The 13127-nt window shown below is 45.5% G+C and overlaps 2 protein-coding genes and 1 long non-coding RNA gene across 33 annotated transcripts in view; 1 reads left to right on the top strand and 2 right to left on the bottom strand.

Moving 5' to 3' along the window:
- Positions 1–3645, bottom strand: part of UMPS (uridine monophosphate synthetase) — a 28745-nt gene extending 25100 nt beyond the window's left edge. Inside the window, exon 1 of the mRNA XM_025990209.2 lies at positions 3166–3645. Coding sequence (XP_025845994.1) covers positions 3166–3321 — 156 coding nt within the window. The 5' untranslated portion in view covers positions 3322–3645. The remainder of the gene's footprint in view (positions 1–3165) is intronic.
- LOC140594390 (uncharacterized) lies at positions 3610–6256 on the top strand. Its single transcript, XR_011995077.1, has 2 exons — positions 3610–3746; positions 4667–6256. It is a non-coding gene; the product is annotated as an uncharacterized lncRNA (long non-coding RNA).
- A 3260-nt stretch (positions 6257–9516) lies between these two features.
- KALRN (kalirin RhoGEF kinase) overlaps positions 9517–13127 on the bottom strand; it is a 656402-nt gene continuing 652791 nt past the window's right edge. For all 31 annotated transcript variants that reach the window (XM_072725283.1, XM_072725286.1, XM_072725313.1 and 28 more), the window contains 2 exons: positions 12866–13004; positions 9517–12081 (listed from right to left, as the gene is read on the bottom strand). In XM_072725283.1, coding sequence (XP_072581384.1) covers positions 11536–12081; positions 12866–13004 — 685 coding nt within the window. In that variant the 3' untranslated portion in view covers positions 9517–11535. The remainder of the gene's footprint in view (positions 12082–12865; positions 13005–13127) is intronic.

Below are 13127 nucleotides of genomic sequence, written 5' to 3'. Positions count from 1 at the left end.
GGAAAAAACAGCCTCTTCACTATATGGTGTTGGGAAAACTGGACAGCTATAGGCAAAAGAACTAAACCAGACTGCTTTCTTACGCCATGAACTCAAATGGATTAAAGGCCTCAATGTAAGAACTGAAACCATAAAACTCCTAAAAGAAAATATCGGCAGTAAACCCTTAAAACCTCCTCAGACACGGGCAACAACAACAACAAAAAATAAACAATTCACATACATCAAAATAAAAAGCTTTCACACAGGGAATAAAACCATCAACAAAACAGAAAGGCTGGGACGCCTGGTGGCTCAGCGGTTAAGCACATCTGCCTTCAGCTCAGGGTGTGATCCTGGAGTTCTGGGATCGAGTCCTGGGATCGATTCCCACATCAGGCTCCCTACATGGAGCCTGCTTCTCCCCTCTGCCTCTCTTTCTGTGTCTCTCATGAATTAAAAACAAACAAACAACAACAACAAAAAAAACCACACCAACCAAAAAACAGAAAGGCAACCTACTGCTTTTCTTTCTCCCATCAGTATAGGAGAAGACATCTGCAAATGACATATCCTGTAAGGGGTTAAGTCCAAAATATACAAAAAACTCACACAACACAATATCAACAGAACAAACAATCTAAAAAAATGGGCAAAGCGGGACGCCTGGGTGGCTCAGCAGCTGAGTGCCTGCCTTTGGCTCAGGGCATGATCCTGAGATCTGGGATCGAGTCTCGAATCAGGCTCCTAGCAGGGAGCCTGCTTCTCCCTCTGCCTGTGTCTCTGCCTCTCTCTTCTTTCTATCTCTCATGAATAAATAAAATCTTAAAAATAAATAAATAAAATAAAATTCATTATGCTCAGTATTCACATGTGGCTAGTGGCAACTCTACGGGATGGCACATTCAGAACCTTCAATTCAGGGTGGTCAGCAGTCCTGGCTGGTAGCTCCTTGGAAAGACCCCACCTGAGGCCCTGCCTCTTAGAGCTACTGGATCAGATCACACTGCTCAACAATATTCCCAGGTGATTCATATGTACTCAGAGATTGAGAAACACTGTGCTAGGAAGCTCTAATTTGTGTAACAGGTTTCGTTATTTTGACCAAAAAAGTGCCTCCATCAAATAGGTCTATCCTCCGGCCTTCATTTTTGCTCCCGGCCACAAAGTGCAAAATAAAATCCCCCTTTCCAAGCAACAGCACTTCCAAACATCTTAGCAGGAGCAAGAACTACTGAATTCTTTCCCCACCCGCATTTTCCTCTGCCCCCCCCCCCCCCCCCACAGTTGTTTTCTCAGAGTTAAATACACAGACCTCCTTGGACTGTTTCTGTGCTCTGGACAGTGCCCCAAACTGGGCTCCCTGGCTCTTGAAAACCATGTGTCAAAGCCTGAGGTCAACAAGCACGCTGCTCTCTGGGTCCTGATAAAAGACAGGAAACTCGACTTTTCGGTTGTGGGCCCAGTTCCTGATCTCCCACGGAAGCAAACCCTCAAAGCTTGGGCTCTATTTCTGCCCAAAGCACACATCGTGTATCTGCTTCATTAAAAAACAAAGGAAGCGAGGCGGCGCGGGACTGGCTCAGCCAGAGGAGCATGGGACTCTCGATCTTGGGGTGGTGAGTTCCGGGCCCACACTTCGGGGTGGTGGTAGTGGTTAGAGATTACTTAAAAAAAAAAAAAAAAACAAACCAAAAAAACTTTTTTTTTTCAACTTAAAAAAAAGGTCTTGCAGAATAGCGCCTGTTCACCAGCACATCCCCAGAACTTAGAAACTCTAAAATGAGTAGGGATGTGTGTGTGGGGGGTGCTCCCTGTAGGGCACCTGCCTTCCTTCCACCCAGGGCGATCCTGGAGTCCCCCGGGGCGAGTCTTGCATGGGGCTCCCCACATCAAGCCTGCTTCTCCCTCTGCCTGTGTCTCTGCCTCTCTCTCTCATGAATAAATAAAATCTTAAAAAAGCAAAAAAAAAAAAAAGAAAAGAAAAGAAAAAAAAAAGGTACATTCCAAACAGAAAGAAAAACTTAAAAAACCTCCCCGGTTCCCTTAAGATCTAAGTCATTCAGCCTCCTACATACTAAAAACAGGAGATCAAATGTGTAACTTTCAAAAATAAATCCATATTGAATTGCTAAATAAAATAAAATATAATAAACAAATAAATAAATAAATGGTGTAACTTTCTGAAATGCCTTTCGTCATGGTGATTTCTGACTCTTTACGTACAAAAGAGCCTCGAGTCCCTTCAAGCCTGGGGCGCCCTCTTCTTTGTGAGGACTGTGTGTACCCAGCCGCTGTCCGAACTTGAGCCCATATAAAACGTCCTCCTTTTTCTTTCTTTTTTAAAAAATATTTTATTTATTTGTGAGAGACCCAGAGAGAGAGAGAGAGAGAGAGAGAGAGATAGAGAGAGAAAAGCAGAGACGCAGGCCAAGAAGCAGGCTCCGTGCAGCCCCCCCCCCCCCCCCCCACGCGGGTCTCTATCCCAGGTCCCGGGGTCACGCCCTGGGCCGCAGGTGGCGCTAAACCGCTGAGCCATCCAGACGTCCCTTCTTCCTCTTTTCTTTCTTTCCTTTTCTTTCTTTTTTAAGATCTTATTTATTTGAGACCCAGAGAGAGGGGCAGGGACGCAGGCCGAGGAGAAGCAGGCTCCGTGCAAGGGGCCCGACGCGGGTCTCTATCCCGGGCCCCGGGGTCACGCCCTGGGCCGCAGGTGGCGCTAACCGCTGAGCCATCCAGGGGTCCCTTCCTCCTCTTTTCTTTCTTTTCTTTTCTCTCTTTCTTTTTCTTTTTTTCCTTTTCTTTCTCTTTCTTTTTTAAGATCTTATTTATTTGAGACCCAGAGAGGGGGGCAGGGACGCAGGCCGAGGAGAAGCAGGCTCCGTGCAGGGGGCCCTACGCGGGTCTCTATCCCGGGCCCCGGGGTCACGCCCTGGGTCGCAGGCGGCGCTAACCACTGAGCCCCCCGCCCCGGCGTCCCTTCCTGCCCCTGCTCATTCCGCACCCGCAGTCCCCAGGAGCCGAGCAGCTCCCGACCCGGGCTTCCGGGGCCGACGCTCTGGGTGTCCGCGGAGGCGGCCGCCGCAGAGCCGCCCTGCTCCCCGCCCGCAGCGCAAGTCCCTCCCGCGCCGGCCGCCCGCTCCCCGCTTCCGACCCCGTTCCTCCCTCTCCCCGGCGGGCGGGCACCTGGCTCAGAAGCCGCGGTCGCGACACGATGCCACGCAGATCGATGTAAACCGGGGAGGAGAGCCCGCTCTTCAGCACGAAGTCCCCGAACTTGAAAGCCTGCACGTCGTACAGACCGCTCACCAGGGCGCCCAGCGCGGCCTCCGCGGCGGCCATGTCCGAGCGCTCCGGGTCGCGTGCCGCAGGGGCCCGCGGCGCTCCACTGACGTCACGCGAGGAAGCCCCGCCTCTTCCGCCCTCTCTTCCGGGCGCGCCAGAGGCGGGGTTTCCTCCCGCCGCCTGCGGATGGGGTCGCTGGAGTTCGGGGCTGCGCGTAGCGAGCCTGATTCCCGGGCCGTAGAGCGCAGGCTCTCCAGAAAGATGGTAGGAGTCCCGCCCGCCCCGCGGCTCAGGGCCCCCTCGGGTGTCCGCTTCCGGGCCGCGCCGCTCCCCGGCCCGGGCCTCACCAAGCGGTCCCGACGGGGCTCCTGCGGCCGTGAAGCGCTTGGCCGGTCCCCGTTCGTGACGTCGTGCTGAGCCCCGTGGACGCTGGAGGATGACGTCTTCATTCCGGCTGGGGTAGCTCAGCGGCTCGGCTCCGGGTAATGAGGGCGGGGGGAGGGGCGGAGCTGCTGGGTCTTGCCAAGTTGATCCGCAGATCCCAGCGAGCCTGGTCTTTAGGAATAGATCCCTTAGGGTGGGGGCGGCTCCCGTAGAAGGCGATGCTTTAGAGGAAGTCCTTCAAAGGCTCAGGATGGTTACTCATTTACATTGATGCCGACTTCATTTCTATATATTTAATTTTATTTATTTATTCGTAAGAGACAGAGACACAGGCCGAGGGAGAAGCAGGCTCCACGCAGGGAGCCCGACGCGGGACTCGATCCCAGGACCCCAGGGTCACGCCCTGGGCTGCAGGCAGGTGCTCAACCGCTGAGCCATCCAGGTGTCCCCTCCGTTTTTTTTTTTTTTTTTTAAGATTTTATTTATTCATGAGAGACACAGAGAAAGAGAGAGGCAGAGACACAGGCAGAGGGAGAAGCAGGCTCCATGCAGGGAGCCCGACGCGGGACTCTATCCCCAGTTTCCATGATCACGCCCTGGGCTGAAGGCAGGCGCTAAACCGCTGAGCCACCCGGGCTGCCCCATTTGTCTATTTTTAGTGTCTATTTTCTTTGCGCTGACCAGCCGGTGGGATGAATCTAGGCTTCTCTTTTAAGATCTTATCTATTTTGGGGATCCCTGGGTGGCTCAGCGGTTTGGCGCCTGCCTTTGTGGCCCAGGGTGTGATCCTGGAGACCCGGAATCGAGTCCTGCGTCGGGCTCCCTGCATGGAGCCTGCTTCTCCCTCTGCCTGGGTCTCTGTCCCTCTCTCTCTCTCTCTCTCTGTCTCTCATGAATAAATAAAATCTTAAAAAAAATCTTCAAAAAAGAAATAAATGAGATTTAAAAAAAACCCCACATTTTTGTTCTTGTTGGCAAAATAAGCTAATCAAAACACTTTTCACCTCTGACACTCTAGCTAATCAACATTGTACCCGGAATCAGCCTCATTCACACTTGGGTGGCGCACAGAGACCTGATCCCGTCCGTCTGCATAGGCTAATCCAGAGTCCACAGCATGATGCATAGATTGGTGAGATCCAGCTCAAACGGCTTGACAGTTTCCTAATAGAGTTGGTACCTGGAACACCAGAACGAAGTGAGTGACACAGCTGAGAGTTACTTTATTATTATTATTTTTTTTTTAATGGATAGAGAAATGCCTTTGGATACTTCTCCAGGCTACAAAATTGTTGCTTTCTTCCCATAATCCTGGGCAAAAAGTGTTGTAATAACATGATATTTTTGAGTTGTCAAGCCTTCATATACTTGGAGAAGAGAAAAAAAAATTACCCTTTCCTTAAAACAATGGTTTTAATTAAAAGAAGAGAAAAAAAAATTACCCCCTCCTTAAAACAATGGTTTTAATTAAAAAGAAAAAGACCACCAGAGATAATATCTTTAGTATAGTATATTTATAGGAATGCATAACTTGTGAGATGTACATTTTGAAGTTTCATCCATAACTTAGAACATTTACCATAGTCATAATAACAAGACAGCAGGTCATCACTTTACAACATTACACATGGGTGATTTTGACTTACAAATAAAATATTTACAACCTACCTTTACAAAACGACGTTGTGTGCATACAAAATGAACTGCAGAAAAATTTAAAAATAATAAGACAACCAAAAACCCAGAAGATACACTTAAGGCAGACCAGCAAGACACTGAAATAATTAAGGCTGTGGAATTCTTCTGCACCTTGAAAATATAGAGCTATTTATCAATACTGTGGAGTGATTTTAAATCAATTGTTACAAGCCTGATGGAAGTATGTACTTATATGTATATGTATAATGGTCCCTATGGGGAAACCTATCCATTTATGGATAAGGCCCTTTATCTGAATGGCCAGAGAAGCCCTCCATACTCTCAAAAGACCTGGTGGGGAGGGGGGTCACTCAAAACCAATAGGTGCCAAGGCAGTTTGCAAACCAATTATTAATTATTCAGACATAAAGATACCCCTACCCTAGGTAAACAGCCTAAACGATGGTCCCATTATGTTTCAGGCTTTGTTCACTTGGCTTTGTGGACTTCAGAGGACAGCAAACAGTTTCCACATGAGTAGACTCTTAACTCCACCCATCAGCCCTAATGGTTTTGATTGGCCCTAAAAGGTTTTCTAGTAGAAAAACTGACTGACCCGGGCTGTCTTCAACTGGATAGATTTCTGCATATGAGCAATAACATATACATACATATTATACACTATATACATGTACAGATGTACATATATCCATATTTTCCAACAGTTTGCACTTTTGATCACTACCGTTCTCTGACTAGGATCTCATTCTGACGGGTATGTTTCGGTTTTCACAGTCTTCACATTTGTCCTAACTACTGGTGTTACTCACCTTCCCCATAGAGTCGGCTGGAGTTTGGCAGAAACAGAAGTAAAAGCACCAGGATCAAAAAAATCAGACACAGAGATGACAGATATGGCTTAAGTTAGTAAGAGAAGATGTATGTTTTGTTAACTTCAAATTCATAACCACAGTCTCTGAGATCATGGTAACAGTCCCCATAATACTCCAGGATGTGGATTTATTTCTTGATAGAAGTCAGGCATTGATGGAACTCTTAATGCTAGCTATCCCTGGGCTAGCAAATTAGCTTGCTTCAGTTAAGTGGGGATGCCAGGAATTTTATTTGCACTTTTCCCCCACCACCCTCCCTTTTTTCAACTAACCTCACCCTCAGAAGTAACAGGTATCTGAAAAGACAGTTGATCTTGATCATTTGAACACAACTGAATCAGATCACATTTTAGAATCTCCCAACGAACAGGCTGACAGGAAAACTCGATAGCCTATGAGTATTTCAGGCTTTCATGAGTATTAATTTCAAACTTTCCATAAGTGTCCCTGAAAGATGAAAATATGTCTTAGAATAATTGCTTTTTCCTCTCCTCTAACTTCTATACACATGGAAAATGCAGAAATGCCTTTTCACTGAAAACATGGCCTGTGATATTTGTGTTCTATTTCTATATAGATTTCTCCCATGAGTAATATTTCCTATTAAAAATGTCTAGTGCTATGGACAAATTTCAGCTCTTTTTAACCCTCTAGAATTAACGAGATAGCTGAGAGCCTTGTAGTTATTAGAAAACAAATATTAACAGAATAGCTTCCCTTTTCCTAGTGGAGTATGTATGAACCTTGTCTTTTCTAAACCCCCCCCCCCCAGATTTATTAATTTCCAAAGGATCCCTAGACTTTAAACAGTTAAGAAAAGCCATAATGCAAATAAACCCATTGGAAGCCCGAATACTATGTTAGTTAGCCTAACCCAGACTCCATAGAGATGCTACGCAGGAGAAAAAGGAACAGGAGAAAAAGGAATAAAGCCCACATTTCTCAAAACTGAACAAGGGAGTGGTGAGTTTGCACTTTTGCCCTACTACAGAGACCCCTATGTTTGCAGTATTTCCTCCTCTATCAAATTTGTGGGACAAAGTTTCGGTTAATACATAGATAGAACCACTAGTTTATAATGCATTTGCTCTCTCATGTTCTCACAAATCTAAATTTCCATGCGCTTCCACGTAGGCAAGCAAACGAGGAATGACTAACTCATGAGCACTGAATCATGGAGACTTTGGGAAAGCAAATATGCTACTCCTGAAACACCTGATTATCTCAAAAAAAAAAAAAATCCAAGGTTTTCCTTCCAAAATCCAACAGTTCAATTCACTTCTACACCCGTGCATGTAGTTTGCCCCATGTAAGGGATGCTGATGAGATTCTGAGGAAATGAGTTGTGATATCAAACAACACTTTATTCTCACTTCTGCACTTCCAGGGAGGAAAGTGGCTGTTTGAGTTGGTCTCTGTCAATTTTTCCAGAGCGTAAAGCTTGAGAAGAGAGAGTAGCAGTTGCTTTGGAGGGCATCCTATTCTGGGTCTGCCATCAGAAATATTGGAGAAAACAGTTTATTCACACAAGACCATCAGCTCTCCTAACCTTTTTCTGTAGACAAGCTTTTCAAATGATTGAAATTACAGGCTAAGACCAAGTAACATTTAGACAAAGAGCACCTGGTACTTCCAATTAAAATCAATTTACACAATTTATCTTATGAGTTTGCAAATAGTTTCCTAAAACATGAATGTTGAAAACCCGGAATGTTCAAAGTCACTATCAATAAAATCTTTAGCACTGGCAGTGTATAGCACTTTAAGAAAATCAAAGTATTTTTTAGACATCCCAACTATGCTATTTTTGCAAGATTCCTATGAGATTAAAGTCCCTCCTCCTTCCACCACCACCAGCGCTCCCATTTTAACAATGGGGACATTTGGGACAGAAAAAACAAAGACTTTCTGTAAGAAAGGACGAATCTAGGAAGAGCTGAGGTTGAAACTCAAGAATTCCTGGCCTCACCCTATATTCAGATGTTTTCATTGAAAAGATATTTTAACATAAAGAAAAAAAATGCTGCAGTATCAATCTAAGTACAACGAGCTTCTTTATCTCCCATCCTCCCCTCTGAAAGGCACTACTATTTATAAAGGCTTTGTGAATGACAAAGCGACAAAGTGGTGAAGCCAGCTTTTCCTCTGCTTCCTCTACTCCCCCAAAAGTGTTTATGGCTGTGGGGGTCCTGAAGGACACCTCCAACATTACAATTTTTTTTCTTAAAAATTTTCCCACATTCAGCTGTAAGTGAATATAAATCTATTTAATTTGAAATAAATGTAAAAGATGCAGTAAATCATATCTTTAAAAAAGCATTATGAGTTGTCCCTGATCTCTTCCTTCTTTCTGCATCCCACCCTTACAAAACGAAACAAACCCCAAAACTCTATGTAACGAATATAATAAGCCAAGCAAGAAACTTATATGACTTTAACCAACATTAATTTTTCCCATTTCAACTGGAAGTTCACCCGCACGAATTCCTAGTGAAGTTTCGATTTCAAGAACTACGACAATTATGGTGGAAATGGACCATTTTCTCTTCTCTCCTCTCTACCACAAAGTCATAAATATCTGGCAAAACAGGTACATGAAAGTGGTTTCTAATCCTTTTTGCCTCAGGCAGTTGCCCACAGAGCAACCTCAAGTACACTTCCCAGCCCCACCTGCGGGGATTCCTTGTTATTTCCAACTGGCTCTGGAGAATTCTTGAAGCAGGACTGCTGTCTATTGGGGAAGGAACAGGGGCTTTCCAGACAGGGCACCTCTCTGTTTTCTTTAGTTACCAAACTATATAAAATACACACCCTTTCTCTTAGGGCCTCTATTAAATTTACTCTAGTCTAATGATTGTACTTTGGCTCCAGTTAACAGAATCAGACTACTTTTCATTTCTACGTCTCACCTCTCCTGTCTCCTCACTTCCCCAACGTGTGTACGTGGGAGGAGGTGAGATCCCACGCAAGCCCACACCGGGGGCATCCCTGGTTCGTTCTGATGTAAACGCTGATATCGAAGCTTTGGCTGTAACATTCTGTCAGCTGCCCTCCCACAACAGGATTTCGCGAATGCTCCTCCGCCCTCTCTGCACACTGTCCAAGGCCCTCATCTTCTCCAGCAGAAACTCAGCCCATCTCTTACATGGTCATAAAAACTCTAAAGGACTCAGCAGGGAGTTCTGTAGTCCTCATACACAGTGGACAAGACAGACCTTGCCAAGCCGCACTTGATGGGTATTCGCAACCCTCAGCACCTGCCCTCCATCCCGAGATGAGCCCTTGGGACCAGGCTCTTTTCTTTTAGGCTAGATCTCACAATGAAGACATGTTTACTAAAAGGCTTTTTTTTTTTTTTTTTTTTTTTTTTTTAGTAAATGTTTTAAATTTTAAAATATTATATCAGATAGTATTTGTATATACACGTAGGTTTAAGTGGAGACTAGGGGGTTCGGTCAGGGGCGGGCTCGGAGCGAGGGTGCCTTGGTGACCCAGGGTCATTTGGAACTAGGAACCAAATACAGGTGGAATCAGTATCCAGGTATTTGGTTAATCCTAAAAATACGAAGTGCTATCTAGTCTTATTGCTTGTACTTCCTACTAATTGATTAATCTATAATCTTGGATGGGATGAGGTGGAGGGTGAAGGAGGAAGTCAACTGACGACTATTCTCAATTCTACATTTCCGCTGTGGGAAGAAGTGTTTTTATATATTAAAGTTCAGGCTTCGTTTCCACCATTCTTTTTCATTTAGATAGATTTGTAATTCTATTAATCCTCCCTAAACTCTCTGCCCGCACTTCTGTGCCACACACTTCGAATTTTCTCCATCCTCTCATAGGAGAGAAGTGATGCCATTCAACCTGATTTGAGGACACATACTTGAGTTACAGTCTTAAAATATTGTTTGCATAACAGCAATTTTCAAAACACATCCCAGAAAACAAAGGGTGGATCATGTACCAACACAAAAAAACCCCCAAATCTTCCCCCAAAACAAAGAAAAACAATCATGAAATGCCCAGGCTGAATTTTTTTTTTCCCCACTAGTGGGGTAAAGGGCAGTTCAGAATCACCTCGTGTGGAGAATACATGCCAGAAAGCAGCGTTGGCCTCAAAAGTGCAATTAGTCCTTTTGGTCCGGGGAAATATCAGTGGCTGAGTGGTGATAGGTACGGCAATCACAGTTAAAACTCAATGCTCTGTTAGAGTGATATATCAGATTTTATTCCATGGCTTCAAAAAGGACTTAGGACCAGGCCTTTAAAGGCCTATATGGCTGCCTCCTTTTGGTAAGTACCCCTCAGCTTCCACAAGGGGTTAGAAATAAAGCAAGCCACCTTTCTGAGCACTGCATTCTACAGCTGTAGAAGAAGTCAGAAAGTGTTGTTCCGTTGTTCGTAGGAACCGTCGGAAAGGTTTCTATTTGCCCTTTTGTGTGAACCTGTTATATTCATTACCTAGTTCGAACCGAGTGTAGACATAAAAATAGCCCCACAACTCTTAACTGTATTTGGACTGATTTCCCGGCAGGCTTTCCTGCCAGATTAACTCTGAGCTGCCAGTGAATTTGGGGGTAGCGTTTCCTATACAGAACCTCTGTTAATCAAATAGTGGTGACTGAGAGAAAAATCTTCTCATTCACAGGTTGCAAAAGGGTAACATTGCTTTCTCTTAATGCACAGGTTCTGGTAAAAGATTTCTATACAAGATTTATAAAATGCTCTAAAAAACTTGTCATCTAATTGTGCTTAGTCAAAACAATGTAATGCTTCGGTAAATAAATTACTGTCTTAACTGGAGCACTCAAAGTTACTTAGGATTGATCTCATATATACCTCTATATTATAAAACTCTGAAACCTGAATGGGATATATTTTACCGTATGTGTATATGTATCCTATTAAGAAACTATATCTAAGTAATCTAAAACAGAATAGTTGACATACATGACATCTCTGTTAAATAGAACTTTTTTTGCTTAAAATTTCAGCAGAGTTAAAACCGTCGATACTCACTACAGTGAGCTTCGGCTTTGCCCAGTAACCACGCATTTTGGAACGTACTGTTCAAACTTTATAACAGCTAACATTCTTGTCATCCTTGCCCCCCTCTTTAATGCTTTGGGTGACTCTTGGCATCTTTCTCTCTTCTAACTGACCTTCTGAAAAGCCCCTGGATTTAGGGTAATTTTACTGCTGCCCAGACCCTGAATAACCACTGACGAGGTTTAAGAGGTACATCTCTCAAGCCAGAGAACTGCATGGAGTGAACTAACAGAATTATTTACAGACATTCAGTCTCGCTTTGGTTCACACTGCACTTCCATGTGGAACCCCAAGGGCTAGGAGACGGCTACGTCCCTTGGTTCACCCGGTTGACAATGTAGCTCTTGACATTGGGAATGGGCCGCACGTCGTTCTGATGCTTGCGGCGCTCGATGAAGCATGCCAGGCGGGAGGTGTCCAGGGGGATCTTGGAGTAGCTGCCGTTATGGGGCTGCAGCCAGGGATGCTGCAGGCAGGTGGCTGCCGTGGGCCTCCTCCGAAAGTCCTCCTGTAGGATCACGTTGATGAAGTCTCTGGCAGCATTGCTCACGCCACAGAAGTATTCATGCGGGAAGCTGAAGTCCACCCTGCACACGTTGATACAGGTCTCCTCTTTACTTTCATCCAAGAAGGGGGACACCCCACTCAGCATGACATACGTCAGAACCCCAATGCTCCAGATGTCTGTGCCCAGGGAGACGGGGATGCCTTGGATCACTTCCGGGGCAGCAAACTCGGGGTTCCCCAGCAGGTGGTGGATGTGGAAGTGACCCGAGATCTGGACAGCATCCTCCAGGTCGATGAGCTTCACCCGAGGCACCGGGATGCGTAGGTCAATGAGCAGGTTTTCGGGCTGAGGGGACGCGGGCGTGAGGGAGAAGAAAAGGCAAGTTCAGCTCCCCGTCCCGACCACCCGCAGGACTCTGGTGGCTCACCCGTGGCTCTGCTGTTCTGTGACAAAGCCTAGAGAGCGAGAAATTGCCTACGCAGAGCACACGGGCGCCTTTAAACTAGACTGGGTTCTGGGGCGCCTGGGTGGCTCAGTGGGTGGAGCACCTGCCTTCAGCTTGGGTCATGATCCCAGGGTCCTGGGATGGAGCCCCACATCAGGCCCCCTGCTGTAGGGGCAGCCTGCTTCTCCCTCCCCAACGCTTGTGCTCTCCTGCTCTCTCCAATACATAAATAAAATCTTAAAAAAAAAAAAAAAACTAGACTAAATTCTGAGTTTGGGCAGCATTTCAGAGAATCTGTTTGACATTTCAAATCAGGTCTTCTCAACTACCCCCTGCTTCTCCACTGGCTCACAAAAAGAATGAAACGTTCAGTTTGGAAAACGGGGGCTTCTTTTGGAGCACCACAGAGACCTGACATTTATGGGCTTCCTTCCAAAATGTCAGGGGTAAGAGTGGTAGAAGCTTCCCCACCTTCTCTCACCCCAGATGTCACCGTGACTCCGGTGTGTTCATTAATTCATGGATAACATGCTCAAAGTTGTGTGACGACCCAGTCTCCGTGTAATATTTGTAAGGATTCTAATCTATGTCAATAAAACGACTTAGACTGTACATCCCTCAAGGGTAAATGAGTGACAGGCCGGACTTAGCCATTTCCCTGCGAGGGCAGCTATTTCTTATTACCTTTATGTCCAAATGGGCAACCCTGCAGTTGTGAAGGTACTGGAGAGCTTCCATGATGTCTCGGATGTAGAAGGCTACCTTCTCTTCCATCAGCTCGTCATGATTCATAAGGTAGTCTAAGAGCCGGCCATCATCCATCCTGGAAGGGGGAGGAAAAGGCAAAGGAAGCATGTTTGTAAAGAAATGGCAAATTGACTCCTACAAATCCGTCGGAGCTTTATTTTTTATTTTTTTTTTTAATTTTTATTTATTTATGATAGTC

This window comes from Vulpes vulpes, chromosome 1 (assembly GCF_048418805.1).
Source record: "Vulpes vulpes isolate BD-2025 chromosome 1, VulVul3, whole genome shotgun sequence".
Classification (NCBI taxonomy): Eukaryota; Metazoa; Chordata; class Mammalia; order Carnivora; family Canidae; genus Vulpes; species Vulpes vulpes.
Note: the sequence above shows the minus strand (reverse complement) of the source record. Positions and strands in the feature narration are given on the sequence as shown.